We start from the raw sequence: 18,984 nt of genomic DNA, 5'->3' as shown, positions 1-18,984 counted from the left end.
CTGGCCTGGCGGAGACGGACGCTTCCTGATGCCCAACGGGCAGAGGCCCAGCCCTGGAGAGAACAGCTAGGCACAGGCAGCATAGAGACAGAGAACCAGGAGGTGGGACAAGGTCAGTCTAGGAATTCGGGAGGAGAGGCGAGGTCAGAGCACAGACCCAGGGAAGAGACAGACTGGAACAACCAGGTGAGTGGGGGTCCTGGGAGTGTCCTTCAGCTGGAGGGCGTGGTCAGCGTGTCCCCCACTGGATCTGGCCACAGGGAGGTCACTACTGACCTTGAATTGGGCAGCTCCAGGGGAATCATGGGGAGAGGGGCAGCCCGGTTGGAGAGGGACCCAAAAGGGTGGGAGGAAATTAGGAGACTGGGGACGATGGGAATCCGACGGGAATCTTGAGTCCTCCGGGCCAGGGGTTGGGGGCTCCGCATGGGCCTCCAGGGGCTGAGACTGGGCCGGCTCTCAAGGAGGCAGAGGGGCGCTGGAGGAGAGTCAGCCGGGGGCCAGGCAGAGGCGCCTTGAACTCTAGGCCCCACCCAAGCTCTGTGATTCTGGGCCCACTTGGAAACAGGAGAGGACTGTCAGAGACCCCGCCAGCTGGGCCCCGCAGCCCCGCGCACCCCTCCCCTGTCTCTGGGTGCATCCCTCAGTCCTGGGGCTCCAGTGGGTCATCCCTTCGTATTTGATCCCACCCTTGGCCACATCTGGTGGTCCAGAGGGGGGCTCCCCACCTGACTGGGCCGACTGGAGGCCTCTGAAGTGTCCGGAGCCAGGACGCAGGGGGTCTGGCTCCCCAGTTTGCATGCTCTCTTGAAAGGCCAAGGACGAAGACCCGGGTGGGTAGGTTGCGGGAGCTCATGGGCAACAGAAAAAGTAGGTGCTGTTGATGGGCTGAGAAGCAGGAATGAGCGAGGGAGCAGTGTCCACACCGCACAGCACCTGGCCGGGTGGGTTCCTGTTGCTCCTGACCATCCACTGGGTCCCAAGAGTTGCACCTGCCACCTCGGGGTGGAGGTGGGGGGATCCGCATGTGGAGGGTGCCCATGAGCTCTCTCCTCCCTCCCTCCCTCCCTCCCAACAGGGGCATGACCCTGATTTTCCACCTCTCCAATTTCCCCCTCCCTGCCCCTCGTGCTCCCAGAGGCCTCTCTGCTGAAGGCAAAGCAAACCACACGGCTTTGAAATCATCAGTTGAGTTTAATACATCGTACAGAAGGAAAACTACATTGGCATATTTAAGACAAACACTTTTTCTCTACCCTCACTATCCACTGGACGGTCCTCCTTGGTCCAAAACACTAAGTCTTCAAGACACGTCGGCAGCTACCCCTCCCGGGTCCAACCTTCCATATCCTCCCATTACATTTTTTTAAAAATTTAATTCAATTCAATCCACCCAAGAAGAAAAACAAACCAACAAAAAGGAACCTGAAGACATTTACATCGCAAGCCACGCGGTAATGCATAATTGGCATCTAGAGTAACCAATATAGAAGACGTGTGTCTCACAGTTCACTTTGTTCATCAATAAAAGAATATAAAAATCTTGTTCAACCCAGTGTTAAGTGTATTAAAATAGATCTGTATCGTACAGCACAGTTTCTCCCGGAGTCGAGAAAATGACAGGAGGGACCATGGCAGTCTGTGGGATCCTGGCCAGCCTCCCTGCTCTGCACCTGTCTGCGTGCGTGTGTGTCTGGGGCCGCGTGTGCACACGCGCACCTGTGTTCAATGCAATTCGGCACCGTGTGATATGCTGGGGTGGGAGCCCGCTGGCTTCCGGATGCTTATCCTGTTGTGCTACGTCCCTCAGGACTGGAGAAGCTGGTGGGTGGACATCCCACCCCGGGGCGCGGGAGCCCTTTTATGACGCGAGCGCGCCCTCAGCTCTCACGAGCGCAAGGAGACAGCAAGAAGAGGGACTCTTGCGTCTCCGAAGGCCAAACCCTCCCGAGGCCACTGCCCCCTCTCCCTCCCTCCCCTCGCCCCCCCCCCCTTCTGAAAGAACCCTCTGGATCTCTCCAGTTCGGCAGTCCCCCAGGAGGGGTTTTCGCATTCGTACCTTGCAGCAGAGACCACTGTAAGCAGGAAAAGAAGTCAGCAAGCATCCCCCCTTCACATTAAATATCTTACAATAAAAACGCCATACAAAAATGTAAAGTTATTTTTTGGCATAAGTGTCTGTACTGGCAAGAAGAGAGGAATGGAATACTTTATCGGCTCTTCGAAAGGAGAAAAGAACAGGCTTCAGTCGTAAGTTGAATGATTCAACCCCGAATGGAAAACCCGCCAAAGGCCTCCCCTGCATATGCTTGCAGCTCCATCTTGCCCAAAAACCCCATGAGAAAAATACACCGGTGGCAAAATGAGTCCAGAAGGTCGGCAAAGGGCAAGAGGCGTACAGATGGGCACTCTGAAGACGCGGGGGCACGCGGAGGCCCTGGCAGGTGGAGACTGCAGAGTCCCTCCCCGGGGGGACCCGCCTCGTAGTTTCTTTCAAGTTCAACAGCTGTGACTCTTAATGCTAATAACACTGACAGACAGGGGCCCGCGTTCTGGAAGGCGCTGGAGCGCCCCGGCCCCAAGCCCCGGGGCCCCTGAGCGGGAAGGGCACGGAGTCCTACCTAGATTCGCTACCCACTGCTCGCCCCAACTACCGCTACTACTCGGCTAGGTCTTCGGGTTCTCGGCTCCCCTCCCAACCTCTGTCCTTCTCTCTCCTGGGGCGCAGCACGAGGCCGAGGAGACAGCTGTGCCTGGAAGCTGGAGGCCTGGGCAGCCCCCCAACAGCCAGGGGCTGACTGTGCACCCGGCCATCGGGCACCGCCCTGGCTTCCTCGGTGCCCCGTCTAAATGTGGAGGGAAAGGACTTCCACCCAGTTCCTTCCCCCTTCTTTCCTCTGTCTCTCTCGGTCAGGTTTTATTTTCGTCTGAAATTCATAGTGTTTATGAATTAAGGCGGACAGAACCCTCAGGTCTGCTGAGCAGGGTCCCAGGAACCTTCCGTGGGTGTGAAGCGGGTCCCGCAGGGTCAGTTGTGCCCCTGGGGGTGCTGGAGGGCAGAGCGCATGGCTGCCGCTGGGGGCTTGGTCCAGGGCCCGGCCAGCAGCGGGGCGGGGCTGGTGGTCGTCATGGTGACCTGCAGCATCTGCTCGCCCCGTATCAGTCTCAGGAGGGCCCGCAGGCGGTCCAAGGATGACTGGGTGCCCCTCTGCCGGGCCAGTAGGCTCGTCTTAAGCTCTAGGCATTTCTGGCGGAGGGAGAGAGGGGCGAGGTCTCAGAATCCCACCGCGCAGGCATCCTGGGGCTGCCACCCTCTCAGCCCACCCACAGCTCCCCCCGCCTCTTTCGGGCAGAGGCCTGAAGGCAACCAGCGCGAGGGCCTTCCAAAAACCGGGCAGCTGCAAAAAATGGAATTACAGCCAGACACACAGGAGAAGTTTGTTTTAGAGTTCAGGGCTAGAAATGGCATGCCTGGGCGGGAGCGTGGAACATTCCTCCTCCCGGCCGTGACGCTACGTCAACGATCAGGTCATTTCTCCTCCTGCTGAGGAAGCTGGGAGCCAGTTCTGGTTCAACCACTGCAGCTGCAGAAGATCTGCAGATGGCCAGCCAGCTCTCTGCTCTGTCTGCTGCCTGCCGTGCTCTTGTCTTCGGTTGGCTTTATACGTATCATGGCAGGGCAGGCAGCAGTCGGGACGGGGCCCAAGCTGGAGTGTAAGCTACTTGCTGCTCAGGGAACTAAACACTTATACTCCCTGATGCTGCACCCAAACTCTGAGACAGGAATAATCACAGATCCTCCTCTTGGGTTATTCTGAGGATTGAATGAGATACTATGTTTAAAGAGTTTCACCAGGGCCTGGCATTGCCCTTACCATCATCACCACCACCATCATCATGACCATCACCACCACCACCACTGTCATCACTACCATCATGACCATCACCGCCATCATCATCACCACCACCATCACCACCACCACCATCGTCACCATCACCATCATCACCATCACCACCAGCATCACCATCATCACCACCGTTATCGTCACCACCATCATGACCATCACCATCACTGCCATCATCACCATCCACACCATCACCATCACCATCATCTCCATTCTTACCATCACCATCATCACCACCATCACCACCATCACTGCCATCATCACCATCATCACCATTGTCTTGTTTACCACCACACTACAGAAGAGAAATCATTATGTTCACTTTACACAAGAAGAAACTGAGGTTCAGAGACAGGGCTTTGCCATAGACGGAGAGCTAGGTAGGGGCGGAGCTAGGGGCTCAATTGCTTGATAACTATTTGTTGAATAGATCACAGAGCTGCATTCTCTACCTCCTGGCTCACTGAGTGATGTTGGTGAGTCTGTCTTCTCCTGGAGCCTCAGTAACAGGACAGTGAAGCTTTGGATTTACATCTTGGGGCTCTAAGGTCCCCCATTCTCCTGCCCCCCACTGCCAGCGCACCTTCACTGCCGAGGCCAGGCGCCGGTCCCTCTCCTCCAGCTGCTGGTGCTCACTCTGTAGCTCGCTGCCTCTCTGTAGCAGCTTCTGCTTCTCTTCTTCCTTGACTAGCAAAGAGAAGGCCAGGTAAGCAAGCAAGCAAGGTGAGCAAAAAGCCTGGTCCGTGCGCAAGCGGGAAAAGCAAAAAGAACCCGAGGTCTACGCCTCTAGGCCATTCTGGCTACATCCTCCTGCAGAAGCCATTGGCCCTGGCCGCATACACAGGGGCTGAAAATGCCATCCCCCCACAGTAACTGCCTTGCACACAGGACCAGTCCCAGGGTCCCTCTTTGCAGAGCTCTGGCTGGGAACAGCTTCAGATGGGCCCAGAGTGAGTCCCGAGGATGGGGGTGGGGTTGGAGAGAAGGGAGGAGGTGCCCTTCTTCACTCCCCGAGGCCGCCTTACCCGTCTTGTGGGTGACGTAGGAGTGCACAATGGCCAGCATCCCGGTCCAGGGCACGCCATCGTCTTTCTTTAAGGCCTAGAGGGCAGACGGGTTGATGAGCAAGCGGACAGGCCAGAACCTGCCACGGCCTGGCCGTGCAACCCTGGGCGGGGGGCGGGGCGGACACAGGCTCTCTGAGCAGTAGGTTCCTCAACCGTGATGGGGTGGGGTTGCCCGTGTCTCACGATCTGGCTCACAGAGCTCTTTGAGGGCAGGAACTGTTTCTTGCCAAGGCCCCCCTTGGTGCTGGTGTGGAGGAGGCCCCAGTTCTTGACTGAATGCATCCATGAATGACCACCTGCCTTCTTCCCTTGTCCTGTGAGAGCAGCTCCACTGTGCTCTTGTCTTCGGTTGGCCAGGGAGGCCCCACCATCGTGCTGAACTCAGGCAGATCATCCTGTGCCCTCTCTGTCTTCCCTCAGAGAGCTGTGAGCCCCAGGCAGTCACAGCGCAGGGGCTGGTGGCCCCCACAGGAGACCATGACATAGGGTCCCCTGTACCCACCCTCTCCCTAGGTCCCCGGGATGATGCGAACCCCCGAGAATCAGTGTTTTCTGAAATAGAAATGATTCCCCTATGATTTTACAAGTAACACACATGCATTATATAGAAAAACATCCTTCGCAAAAAAGCACTGCTACTTCCCACGTGATTCTAACATTTGGAAGTATGTCCTCCCACGGTTTTTATTCTACCTGCAGCTTTTCTCAGGGGGCTAATGACTAAACCATACAGCCACTATAAAGCCTGGTGTTTTCTTTTTCAAAAACTTAATTCCACATAGAGAACAAGCCCCGAAAGAATCACAAACTCTTTGTAAAGATCATTTTCAATGACCACATAACATCGCCTTGCGTGCACATGCTGGAATTCATTTCACTGTCTCCTACTGCTGCGAGGCAGCTGTATCTCTTTATAAATATGGGGCGAGGGGCTTCTTCGTGCACAGAACTTTATTGGTATTTGGATTCTTTCTTGAGACTACATTCCCCAAACCTAGATTCTGCATTTAAAAGATATATACATTTTTAAGGCTCTTGATAAAATTCCGCAATGCGGAGTGTCTGCCTCCCCCGCATCATCACCAGAAGGGAGTGTTACTGTTTTTTTGAAACTGCGAGGTTTTCATTTGTGTGGGGGCAAGGAGAAGGAACGTGTTAGCTAGCACTGTTTTTGCGGTTTGCATTGCTAGTAGTCCTGGTCTCCCCAGGGGGAGTCTGGAGTTCAGAGGGGGAGTCACTGGGTCAGGTAGCTGCACAGGGACACCTCTGCTCAGTCGTCACCAGTGGGTCTCCGTGGGCAGTGTCTGAGATCTCAGGCCACTATGGGGGTGCTCCTGGCCTCTAGTGGGCAGAGGCCGGGGGTGCTGCTGAGCCCCTACAGTGCACGGGCCCAGCCCAGCAGACCATCCAGCCTCAGACGCTATGCCGGGGGAGGGTCTTTCGGTGCAGGGAGAGAGTCGGCAGCACAGCCTCCCATACCTTCTGCTGGCACTTGGGGCACCGCCATACGCCCTTGGGCGCCGTCTTGAGGGGCGGGTCCAGGCAGCTGAGGTGGTAGGCCCCCGGGCAGGTGCCGCAAGGCTGCAGGTTGGCCCCTCGCTTGCAGGCAGCACAGTGCTCAGCGTGGGTGATCTCACTCTGGAAGAGAAGTGAGGGCGGGAGGCAGGTCAGCAGGGCTGGGAGGGAGCTGGGGGCCCCCCGGGCAGCTGCCGCCCTGACCTGCTTGCGACCCACTGTTTCTCAGCAGCTCCAAGAGAGAGAGGGACAAGCCTTGGAACCAGGGGACGAGCAGCTGCCTGTCACATGGACTCTAGGGCACCACCTGGGCCACCTCTACTAGGGACACGGCCACCGAGTCAGTCAGGCGAGGTGTGGCCCCAGCACCCTGATTCATCCCAGCTGAGACCTGGACACCAGGAGTGGGTGGCGGGGCGGGCGGTCCTGCTGTGGCTCAGGAAACAGTCCCCCTGGGCCCCCAATGTCCCACAGAGCAATATCCTGGGAGGGGGCAGGCAAGTGATCACAAAGCCTCCCTCCCGCGCGTTCTTCATGCGCGCATGGCCTTGGGAGGTACGCGGCCACGGTTCTCCCCAGTGCTCTTGACAACACCTCGGTCCAACCTGGCATCTCCCAACATCCTGGGTGGGTTACTGTGCTCTTCTGTTTCCACATCTGTAACGTGGGCTAGTGACACCTGCGCCACAGGATGCTGGGAAGACGCAACAGGACACGGCGCACAAAACACAATCCATGTAGGAGCCTGGTAAGGGGTGACTTCCTCTTTCCCTGGGATAAAGGAACTTCAAATGTCCCTTCCAGAGTCGCCCGCATTTGGTGGTTCAACCTCTGCTTACACAGCTGTGGGGACAGGGAGCTCACTACCTCCCCAGCCAGCCTGCTGCACTGTGGACAGCACTGACAGAGAGAGGAGCCTTTCATAACCCCACACCTCCCGTGACCTGCAAAGTCTGAACGGTTTTCCACCACCCCCTAGAAAATCTTCTCCACGCACGGGACGTCTGTTCTCTACCCACATGGCAGCAGGGCCTTCTGACTTCACCAGAGGGCTTTCATCTGGAACGGCCCACGCCACGAAGACTCTGGACCCCAGGCCACCCCTGACGGGGGAGGGGGGCAGCAGACAGAGATGAGGCCTCAGAGACTCGCTGTCACTTCTCATTTCAGTGCAGGAGCTCAGGGAAGGCGAGCCACGCGCCCAGGATGGCTCAGTAAGCTGCAGGTGGACGCAGGACCAGCAGCGGGGTCTCCTGCCTCGAAGCCACGGCTCCTCCAGGACTGGGGTCTGTGGAAGCGGAGCTCAGGCTCCAGGCACGTCCTGCGTCCACACTGGTTGGGCACAGGTGTCTGTGGACAAGCCACCAGCACCAGTCTGTGACACTACACCATTCTGGTGGCAAAAAGCCCGGTATCACCAGAGTTTAGACCTGTCACCTGCTGCTGCTTAGTGGCCCAACTGTTACAGGCATGTAGGGGCTACAAATTCTAGAATTAGATCCAAAACTTATTTAAAAAAGGAGGTCACGGGGCGCCTGGGTGGCTCAGTCGGTTGAACAACTGACTTCAGCTCAGGTCACGATCTCAGGGTCCTGGGATCGAGCCCCGCATCGGGCTCCCCGTTCAGTGCTGAGTCTGCTTCTCCCTCTCCCTCTACCACTCCCCCTGCTTGTGCTCTCTCTCTCTCAAATAAGTAAATAAAATCCTAAAAAAAACCATGAGGTCACGACCAGCTTGTGTCCTGGGAAGCAGGGACACACTGCGTGCTCGGGGAATCGGGGTCTCACAAGATCACAGAAAGGGGAGTCCTGAGGGGTGAGACCCTGGGGATTTACTAGGTCTAGACCCTCACGAGGCGGGCAACGGGGCCCTGAGAGAGGCAGCTCCCCCTGGGGTCACACAGCAGGGCCGAGCAGAGCCAGGTAGAGCCTGGCCGGCATCAGCTGCCTCCACCTGGGCCTTCTTGGCTCCCGGGGTCCCTTCGTCCTCAGCCGTGGGTGGAGAGAGCTTGTGTTTGAGCAGCCTGTGGGCTGACCCTGTGGGGACGCCCGACTCTGCCAGGCTGGCTGCACAACGGCCTGGCTGGGGTTGCCAAGCTCTTGGTATCGCGCACGGAGCCCAAAGGCCCTCCGCTCGCTCGGCTCTCCCCTGCCTGGAGCGCCCACGCCTGCACCCGCCCCGCCCAGGTGTGCCGGCGAGGGGACACCTACCTTCCAGCAGGGGTCCTCATTGGCTGGCACAGGGAGGAAGGGCGGAGAACATGTTAGTGGGAGTTGAGGAACACCAATCAGGACCGGAGGCCACGAGGCCCGGTGGGGCAGGGGTTCCCACCCCGGGGCAGGACGGGAGCATCACGGGCCTGGGACATGGTGTTCTCACCCGGCGCACGGCGGAAGTAAGGGTCTCTGCCCTGGTCGTGGCCAGGACCCACCATGGGGTGGGCAGTGGGCTGCCCAGTGGGGGAGAGATCATTTCAGGGACCTCTCAGAGTGACTTATTTTCAACTGCGGTTTTTTGTTTTTTTGTTTGTCCATAACCCACTCTCCTTCCAGTAAGTGATGCCAAACCACACATTTAATGATCACAAAACATGGTTTTCCTTTTAGTTGCTGGCTCAGAGCAGTCCGCGGATGATACCGTCCAGAGGGAACACACGAGCATTTACCACGTGCCGTCACGTCCAGGCCTCTCTTCATCGTCCCGGCTCGGAGCCCTGGTTCTGACACCTGTCAGACGGCAGCAGGCTCCGCCGGCCCACCTCCTCCCCAGAGAGGGTATCGGGGCAAAGGAGGCCATGGTGTGGAGGGCCCGGGAGCCGGAGTGCACCATCCACCAGAAAGCAACTCTGTCCCGCTGCGGCCGGGCCGGGCCAGCCCCACACACGCCAAGAGCGGAGGGCCACCCACGCCGACAGCCTCAGGCCCCAGGGCAGCCACGGCCTGCGGGCACCTACCTCTCGCTGTGAGGAACAGGGGGGTGTTGAGATAGTTGGACGCCAGCCGTTTCCTCTGCAGGGGACCAAAAACAAAACAAAAGCAGCTCACGTGGAGCCCTCCTCGGTGACACTGCTCCTGCCCAGCACGCACCCGGGACAGGCTCCCCACCCAGGGCTCCGGAGGTCGCAACGGGGACGGACCCGCGGGGCAGGGGAGCAGCCTGTGCGTCAGCAAAGGCTCTGCCCCGTGGGAGGCACGGCCTCCACCCCTGAGCGAGCTCAGGAAATCAAGGAGGAAGTGAGGGGTATAAAGATGGACCCTTCGGGCGCGTTCTCCCGGCAGGGGCTGGGGGTGGGGGTATAAGCAGAGGGCAGGGGCGGCCAATGACATTCTGATCTCCAGCGTCTGTTTCTCAACTGACTCTGAACTCAGGAGGGGAAGGAGGACCCCATTTGTTGTCCTGCCCTGAACGCCAATGCCCAGAGGGGCAGGGGAGGGAGGCAGCCCAGGGCAGGTGCGCGAGGGCGGGGCCTCACCTCCGTCTCCAGGAGGCCACTGTACGCAGGATTAGCTGTGCTTCTTCTCTTCCGCTCTTGGCGTTTGCTCTGGATTTCTGGAGAGGCACAGACACAGCCGTTACTGGATCCTCCCTGGCCTGGGAACCCCGAACCCTTCCTCCGCAAGCTCCGGGCGTCCCCGACCCCTCCTGCCCTACGGCTTCCGTCTGCCCAGCATCCCCGCCCCAGAGTGGCCCCCCGAATCGCTCCCTCCGAGGCAGACGGATGGGCTGGCTTCGGGCTGGAGGGTGGCAGGTACCCGCTCTCAGCACGGGGTTCCCCATGTGCCATCATCCACCCCGGGGACGTCTCTCGTGGGATGTCTGTCGGCCAGGCACTGGCCCGGCCCAGCTGCACAGTGAGGCTCAGGGCTCCCGCAGGAACCCGTCCACCTGCCGCTCAGGTAGGCTCTGCCCACCTGAAGCCTCCAACACGAATCCTTCTGCAAGGGCCCCCAGTGTGGTGTGCTTCACGTAGTGACAGTGAGCACCCCACACGAATGGCCCCGCCTTTCCTTCCTTCTGTTTTGCCTGCCAGGTGGAACCTGGGACCTGTTTCTCTGAATTACAGCTGTTTTGACATTTTTTCCTAACGTGTCTTTTGGACTCCCAAATTTCCCTTTTAAATCTTTGCAGTATCATTCATGTGTTTCCCGTAAGGCACCCCAGACCCTCTGTGGAAGACAGGGTCCAAATAAATAAATATTTAGGGTATCAGGGGTGGGGAGAGAATTTTTACAAGGAGCGCTATTTATAAAAATCCTAACAGTCATGACGGTATCAGGAAAGCTTTTTCATCCCAGTCCTCATGACAACGCTGCAAAGTTTCAAGGTGCAGTGTGTTACAGAAGAGGAGAACTGAGGTTCAGAGTGGGGGAAGCTTGCCCAAGATCACCCAGCTTGAAGCAGCACGACCGGGACTCGAACACAGACCTTCAGACATGACCGGGAGGGCCCAAGCCTGGGTGGTTAGCAAGTGGCAGGACTGGGCATTCTGGCTCCAGCATCCATTCCCCTGGGCTGCGTGCAACGTGGGAGCAGGGGACCCACGCGGTTCCTTTGCCAAAATCAGAAAGTGAGCTCTGTGCACACAGCCATGGAGCCAGGGAGAGCAGGGAGGCTTTCTTGGTCTTTGTGCTGACAACCCTTGGCACTTGGGACAGAGCTCCCAGAAGGCGGTTCACTCATGTGTGCTGCCCTCCCACCAGCCAGCACCCCATGGCCACCACCCCAGCCTGCCACCATGCAGGTCCTTACCTTCCAAGTGTTCCGTTGTGACCAGGCCTAGAGCTACCATGAAGGCGATTTTCTGAGGGAAGGAAACAGAGAAGCGTTAACACAGCCTTCCACGTTTGTTGATTCAATAAACATTGGCTGAGCACCTCCGCGATGGGGCTGGCTTATCAGTTTCGGGTTTCCTTCGTTTTTACCTACCGTCCGTTCTCTGTCCCAGGACCCCATCCAGGATCCCACGCTGCATTAAGTTGCTGTGTCTCCTTAGCTCCTCTGGGCTGTGCCAGATTCTCAGGCTTCCCTTGTTGTTGGTGACCTTGACCATTTATTTGGAGCTTGGGCTGGTCAGGCGGGATGCCCCTCGGTTGGGACTGGTCTGATGGTTTTCTCATGATCAGACTGGGTTATGGGCTTGGGGCGGGAGACTACAGAGGTGAGGTGCCCTTCCCATATCCGGGGTACATGCTATCAGCGTGACTTATCACTCGGGCGCTGCCCTCGATCACCTGGCGGGGGCGCTGCCGGGCTCAGCCTTCTCCACAGCAAAACCCCTCTCTTTCCGCCGTCCACACTGTCCTAGTTGGGAGGAAGTGGCTGTGCACCACTCGCACTTCAGGAGGTGGGAATGATGCTTTTTTTGGCCATTTAAACGAAGAAAACTTGTGTGTGGTAGAAATCACCAGTATTCTCTTTTTCATTGTTTGGGTTTTTGGATCTTAGCTATAGACTCAAGTTACAAAGCAAGTTGCTTGTGTTCGATTGTAGTACCTATAATTTCACTCTTTACATTTATTTTATTCTTCTTCTTATTTTTAAGTAGGATCCACGCCCAACGTGGGGCTCAGACTCACGACCCTGAGACCTGGAGTCCCATGCACCACCAACTGAGCCCCTCACTGTTCACATTCAAATTTTGGATCCATTTGGAATTTACCCTGGTGTAGATGGTGTGCAGAATGGATTCCTTTTATTTCGTATGGCTACTACTTGTTTGTTCCAATCCCACCTATTGAAAATTCCATCGTTCCACTTTTCACTGGTTTAAGGAGCCCCTTTAATCATACACTGAATGATCAGGGGTCTCTGTGGTCTCTTCCTGTGCCTCCTATCCCGTTCCTCCAGCGTTTCCTTGGCTCTTCTTGCTTATGTTTTCACTTGAAACGTAGAAACCGAGAAGGAGACTGAGGTCTATTTCCTGGGATGTAAAGGTTTCCTTTCCAGAACCACGGTGCGTCTCTCTGTTCTTCTGCCTTTAGGGGTTTCAAAATTACCCTCCAGTGGGTATCGACTGTTAGTGTGCTTATCCTAGATTTTTCTTTTTCTTTTAGTTTTTTTTTTTTTAGGATTTTATTTATTTATTTGACAGAGACACAGCGAGAGAGGGAACACAAGCAGGGCGAGTGGGAGAGGGAGAAGCAGGCTTCCCGCGGAGCAGGGAGCCCGATGCGGGGCTCGATCCCAGGACCCTCGGATCATGACCCGAGCTGAAGGCAGACGCTTAACGACTGAGCCACCCAGGCACCCCTATCCTAGATTTTTTAAAGATTTTTTATTTATTCATTTGAGAAAGAGTGAGCAGGGGGGGAGGGGCAGAGGCAGAGGAAGCAAACCTACTGCCGAGCAGGGAGCCCGATGTGGGGCTCGATCCCAGGATCCTGGGATCATGACCTGAGCTGAAGGCAGATGTGCAACCAGCTGAGCCACCCAGGTGCCCCTAGGTTTTTCTTTTCTTTTTTAAAGAAAGGTAGAGAGAGATACCTCTAGAGAGAGAGGCAGAGGGAGAGAGAATCTCAAGCAGACTCCCTGCCGAGCACGGAGCCGACACAGGGCTCGATCTCTTGACCCCGAGATCATGACCTGATGAAATCATGAGTCTGGACACTCAACCGACTGAGCCACCCAGTTGCCCCTATTCCTAGATATTTAATCTGTTTGTTGCTACTGTAAGTAGGGGTTATCTGTAAGCCTTCTAGCAGGATGCTCTGCGTTTCTGTGACGATTATCAATGGCTTGCATTAATATTAACCCTGCCGTGCCAGATTCTGTCTGCAGTAGTTTTGTTTTTATTTTTTAATTGATTCTCTTGGGTTTTCTACACCATTTCAAATAGTGACTGCCCACTGTTTCTTTGCATTTTTTTTTTTTTACTCCTGCGCTGTTAAAAATAGTTCTCCTCCTCAATCTGTCAGCTTTCTGTGATCTTCATTGAGTCACTGAAAACCTCGGCTACTACAGAGGAGACTGGCCGAGAGCTCACGCTGCCTCCCACCTTCTCAGGGACTCTCCCTGCAGGGTTAGAGGTGAAGCCTTTGGATGTTGTTGGAGAACTTAGTATCTATGTTCTCAGCCGACTCGGCGGCGGGGAGCCAGGCCCACGGAGCCGCATTTCCAGAGTTCTTGGGCAGATTTAAACCCTCCTACGTGCAACCTCTCAGTTTGAAGGCCAGCTGGGCTGGACATAAAATCGTCGGCTCCTCCCTTCTTTCCTCAGGATGGTGTAGATATTGCTCTACTGTATTCTGGACTCGAATCCTGCATGGAAAAGCCAGAAGCCGGCTGTTTTCCCTGCAGAGTGACGTGATCACTTTTGCCTGGATGCCTTCTGGATGCTTCTGTGCTGGGTTATGTGTCAGTATTGACCCTTCTCCTCTGGTGCACACGTTCATTTTCCCTGGTGCCCAGTACCGGGGACACAGTCCATTAACACGCACATAGTCTCCTTTGGTTTCAGTAAACTTTTCTCAAATCATATTCAAAAAATCAGGAAGCACCACCACACCATGAAAAGCGGGGCCCATTAATTCTATCCTGGAAGGTGTGCACTCACACGAATGTAAGACTAACAAAATGGTTAACGTGCCCACAGAGGGGATTCTGGGGTCTGGCAGATTCAGCCCATAGCAGTCCAGGCTGCAGTTTGGGGCCACCTGGCTTTAGTGTTGTTTCTGAGCCCCGGGGTTGACTGCATGGTGGCAGGGATTCTCGGGGACCCCCCCCCAGTATTGGCACCTGCCTCGCTGACCCCACCTGGAAAGACTGGGCTGAGCAAATACCAGCAATGTGGAGACCAAGCTCCCCCTTCCTGCCACCCCTTCTTCCACAGGAGATAACCTGAGCCCACATTCACTTGAAGACAAGAAATGGGAGCCAACTGCCTATACGGTAGAGCCAAACCCACATCACTGCAGGTGATGCAAAATGTCACTTCCTCTACTTGGCTCCGTAATTCTGGGATCCGGTCCAGAAGTCTCCGCTTACACATCAGCTGTGTCCTCTTTGCTTGTCTTTGTCAGGGTCACTCTTGACTATTTAAAAACTCATTCTTCCTTTTTTATTGTGTGTACTTTGCTTGCTCACTCCCGCCTCCCCTGTGCCTCACTGTGTCCTCTGTCCTCGGCTGTGTCTAGGGCCCCCTGAGCTCATCCACTTACAGATTTATTTCCGGGAATAATTCCAGCTCATACTTTGTTCTCTCTGGTATGGTGGCCACTCAGCCATCTCCTCCCCTAAGCCTTGTAACTTCTTCCTTGGTGGTGACTATTTTACTGTTCTCTCTCTTTGAATTCATAGTAAGGTGTTGATTTTTTTTTTTAATCTAATGAGTATTACCTTATGGTAAAAAAAAAATGCTTCTCTTTTCCTTATTTTTCCTTAGGATGGCTTTGCAATGATGTTATGCCCCATGCCTCCTTTTATCAAAGGTCACTGAAGGAGCTGAATGTCCTGGACCAGCTCTGTGCAGAGGATGGTGGGAAGCAGTTCAAAAGCATCTGCCCAGTGAACTGACTTCATTCCATATATATTATAAATCATTGCTTCTTTGTATCTCTGTGCTACATCCGGGGCGGTGTATTCTTTTTTTTTTCTTTTTGGTGGGATGGGTAGAACACAGGAAGAGGAAAAGAGAAACTCTTAAGCAGGCTCCATGCCCAGCGCACAGCCTGATGTGGGACTCGATCTCATGACCCTGAGATCATGACCTGAGCTGAAATCAAGAGCTGGATGCTTAACCAACTGACCCACCCAGGCGCCCCTGTGGTGGTGTATTCTAAAGCATTAATTATGCCTGTTCATTCTGTCTAGTACCTTTTTAAATTTCAACCAATTACCATGTTTTTCATTCCCAGATTTTTAAACAATTTTTGTGTTCACCTGATCTTACTTTATTTTTCATGATATTTTTTGCTTCCTTATTCTTACTGAATTCAAGTGGATGTTATTCCTTTCTGAAAAATACTTGCCTGAGTATCCTAAACGTACTTATGTGTCATTCGTGGCTAGAGTACGCCACAAAGTTAACTTCCTCTTGAATAAACTCAAGTTCCAGATGCTGACTCTGACTGCCATCCTTAGCAGGGGTTGCTGCATGGATTCCAGAATTCTGTCCACAGGGTCATTTTGGATACTACTCCTTTTTCTCTTTATTCTGCGTTTTTATTTTCCCTGCCTCCTGCTCACCCCTCCCTTTGGGCAGGACTGCCATCACCCTGGCCTTTCCACCCTCCCCAGGGGCAGCTGTGGCCTCAAGCTCAGGTTGGAGCCTTTCTTTCTTGGAGAACTTCTGGGACCTCTGGCCACGTGTGAGCCATGCCCTTCCTGGTCACCCTCACTCGACTCTGTCTCTGGAGTCCGGTGGCCTGGGCATCGGTCCTGCTCACTGCCTGTGTTTCTGGGACACAGCAATGCATAGCTACATCTCTGTGGTCTCTTCCTGTAGCCAGCTAGACCCCAACACCTGACCTTGACTCCGCCTCCATCTTACATTCTTCCTGAAGTTCTTCTTTCAGGCTTACCTCTTAACTCAGGCAAATGAAACCCAAAACCACCCCTCAGGGGATGGCCCCTGCCCAGACCACCACGACCGTCTGAACTAAACTTGGCTCATGCTTGCACAGATGGGCCATGGAGCAACAGGACTCCATTACAGAACTAAAATCATTAGAGTGCTAAAATCTCTGCTCACGGAGGAACCTCAGCTGCGTTTACATAACATACAATGTACGTACAGGTGTGTTTCCCTAACATGCATGTGCGACCTTATGCCCACCTCTACGAAGGATGACAAGGCTTCCCCATCTAAATATTCATCCTAACCCTAAACAAAAGGTACCCATTCACCCCGTCTTGGGGAGTCACTGCATTGGAAGCGATTCCCTGTGATCTCATTTGCTGCAAATAACGTTTACGTTGTGCGATCGCTCCACCTGGCATATCTGACTCGCCAGGAAGTGAACTCATGTTCGTTCGGTTACGTTCCTACATTTTATCTGCTGTTCTTGTGTGTTTGCAGCAGAGCGCTACATCAGAAGCCTGCCCGAGCCGCTCTTGATGGGTTTCAAGAAGGGGGGTGACTCGGTTATTTCTGAATTTTAGAAAGATCCTTCTAGCTGCCGGGAGAATACGCAGGGGGGAACCCATCCAGGGGCAGGAAGGGATGGGGCAGGAATGGGGGCCATGGTAACAGGGGTGGCATGGAGGGAAGGAGCATCTGTGTGCACAAGTCTTGCCCAGGGAGGGTGGTTGGGCCTGGGGTTGCAGTCAGAGCTCATACCGGGCTGGGACCCTTGCTCTGGCTGCCCCTCTGCAAGGCACATGCTGGTCTCAGGGTGGCCGGTCTCAGTCAGATGCTGCCCGAGGCCAGGATAAAGGGTGTCACAGAAAAGGCCACAGTTCTGTCCTAAAGAAGGCCATGAGCCTTGAAACAGGGAAGAGCGGGCAGAGCCTTGGAGTGGTCCTGGGGTGCTGGTAAACCGGAGGCTCCTTTCCACCACCAGGCTGGCCCGCCACGGGCAGCTTGAGCTCCCAGCTGCGGGCGCTCAGGGCTTGCTCACACAGCCCTGGGAGCCACCGATTGTCACCAGCCACCCCAGGGCTCCAACGGGCTCATCTGATGAAGTTTCTGGGGCAGCTGCCGCTCTGGCCTCAAGTGCTCCTAACTTGGGCTCTTCGTGAACACGTTCTGAAGGGTACCACAAAGCCCCGCGTCTGCACCACACAATGTTCCCAGACCTCTTTAAAAAGAAAGTTTAATAAGGATTTTTACACCAGGACATGTTGTAATTACAAGTTCTATTTAAGTCATTACACGTATTTACACTAATTATGTAGTTAAATGTAATTATACTAATTGTATAAACGCACAATAACTGGCTCCGATATACTTTGAGAGAACACAGAGAATCCACCCAGAAAACCTGCGAGGATGCAATGGGAGCAACGCAACCCCACAGGCGGACAGAGGGTGCGTGTGGGAACCTCAGGCTGCGAGCCGGCCCGGGGCTCACCATGCATACAGCAGGCGCTCCCACGGCACCAAGAGTGCCTCTTGAAACAAACAGGGCCCGGGGCAACAGACCAGACTTGGTTCCATCTCAGCCTCAGCGAGTAGTGGACTCTGACTCCCTGCAGGCTTTTTGGACACCTCAAAGGACAATAATCAAGTCACTCTCCTGCCCAAAGATATTCTGTGGTTCCTCACTGCCCAGGGAATAAAGTTCCACCTTGGCAGCCTGCATGCAGGTCCTCCAGGATGAGGCTCCAACGTCCCTCTAACCCCGTGCTCAGAATTTCTCAGGCATCCATGCTGCCTGCGATCCAAGTAGACTAGCCGACTCTCCTGGGCCTGCCAAGTGCCTCCCCACCTTCCATGCGTCTGCCCAGGCAGCACCCTCTGCACCACATGCCATCCCACCCCCCCACCCCCCGCCTCTGCCCCTCTGTTGAAGCCCCACCTGCTCCCCCGGGGCCCTGCTGATCCCGCCCCTCCTCTGCAAAGCCTTCCCCAGTCCTTCTGGGTGCAAACACGCTCTCTCCTTCTCCCTGCACCTCCCACAGCTCTGGATTTGTAATTCTCTGCTGACGCTTGAGATTTTTTTAGCCGAAGTTGAAGTCCCAGTGGTTGTGCCAAGAGCAGTGAGGTCCCCTAGGGCCAGGACTCCATCTGCCCCAGCTCGGCGTCCCAACCCTCGGCACAGAGCCAACTCTAAGATATGTCCGATGAATAATGAATGGATGAAAGACTGACTTCTTTCGATACTGACAGCATGTTGATAAAAAGAATCCTAAGAAGCTCTAGGAGCCCCAAGGGGCCTCTTCTGCCCACCGAGGTGAGGTGGTCAGGGAAGGCTGCCTGGAGGAGAGGATGTCTGAAGTGAATCTTATAGGATGAATGAGAATTGGCAGCTGTGTGGAAAAAGGCCCAAAGTGTTGACTGTGGCCCGGGATGGCAGAGGATGCAAGCAGTAACGTAAGAGGGGTCACCTGCTGGGACCAGAAGTTAACAAAGAATGACTTTGCCTTAGCTGCTGGCCTCTCACCCCCCCACAGAGCAGGTGGTTCTGTGTTAGTCACGGATTAGGATGGCGCCATGAGGGGGAGGTTGGGGGGGGTGGCACTAATGTGCAATTTCTGGAAGGTTCTACCCATCACCCTGCCAGAGCAACAGCTGCAAGCGATGCAAAGCCAGGCTCCCTGGTTCTAGAATCCGTGCTAACCCCTGCCCCGCACCACCACGCCGTGGGCAAAGTAGACCAGGACGAGGCTCCCGGGACAAGCCCCCACCAGGAGCTCCCACTGCACAGGGCGGCTCCCCGCCTCCTACGGCGACCTCCAGAGCCCAGCCACCCTACCTCGGGGTTCTCCTGGCTCGGGGGCCGGTCGTCCTTCTTCTTTTTGGTCGCCTGAGCTCCCTGAGATGGCTCCTCCGTGGGTGGCCGCGACTCTGCCGTGCTCTCAGGCTGCGTCTGCACTTGAGGCTGGATGATGATGACCTG

At 55.2% G+C, this 18,984-nt stretch overlaps 1 protein-coding gene across 4 annotated transcripts in view; it reads right to left on the bottom strand.

Annotated features, from left to right (window-relative positions):
* Window positions 1-2,010: 2,010 nt before the first annotated feature.
* The window catches only part of PHF21B (PHD finger protein 21B), an 88,141-nt gene continuing 71,167 nt past the window's right edge, over window positions 2,011-18,984 (bottom strand). For all 4 annotated transcript variants that reach the window (XM_027595810.1, XM_027595812.1, XM_027595811.2 and 1 more), the window contains 9 exons: window positions 18,841-18,981; window positions 11,237-11,288; window positions 9,960-10,036; window positions 9,441-9,495; window positions 8,698-8,720; window positions 6,452-6,610; window positions 4,931-5,006; window positions 4,489-4,592; window positions 2,011-3,247 (listed from right to left, as the gene is read on the bottom strand). In XM_027595810.1, coding sequence (XP_027451611.1) covers window positions 3,029-3,247; window positions 4,489-4,592; window positions 4,931-5,006; window positions 6,452-6,610; window positions 8,698-8,720; window positions 9,441-9,495; window positions 9,960-10,036; window positions 11,237-11,288; window positions 18,841-18,981 — 906 coding nt within the window. In that variant the 3' untranslated portion in view covers window positions 2,011-3,028. The remainder of the gene's footprint in view (window positions 3,248-4,488; window positions 4,593-4,930; window positions 5,007-6,451; window positions 6,611-8,697; window positions 8,721-9,440; window positions 9,496-9,959; window positions 10,037-11,236; window positions 11,289-18,840; window positions 18,982-18,984) is intronic.

The sequence above is a fragment of the Zalophus californianus genome, chromosome 9 (genome assembly GCF_009762305.2).
Source record: "Zalophus californianus isolate mZalCal1 chromosome 9, mZalCal1.pri.v2, whole genome shotgun sequence".
Taxonomy (NCBI): Eukaryota; Metazoa; Chordata; class Mammalia; order Carnivora; family Otariidae; genus Zalophus; species Zalophus californianus.
This window is presented reverse-complemented; position numbering and strand designations above follow the sequence as displayed.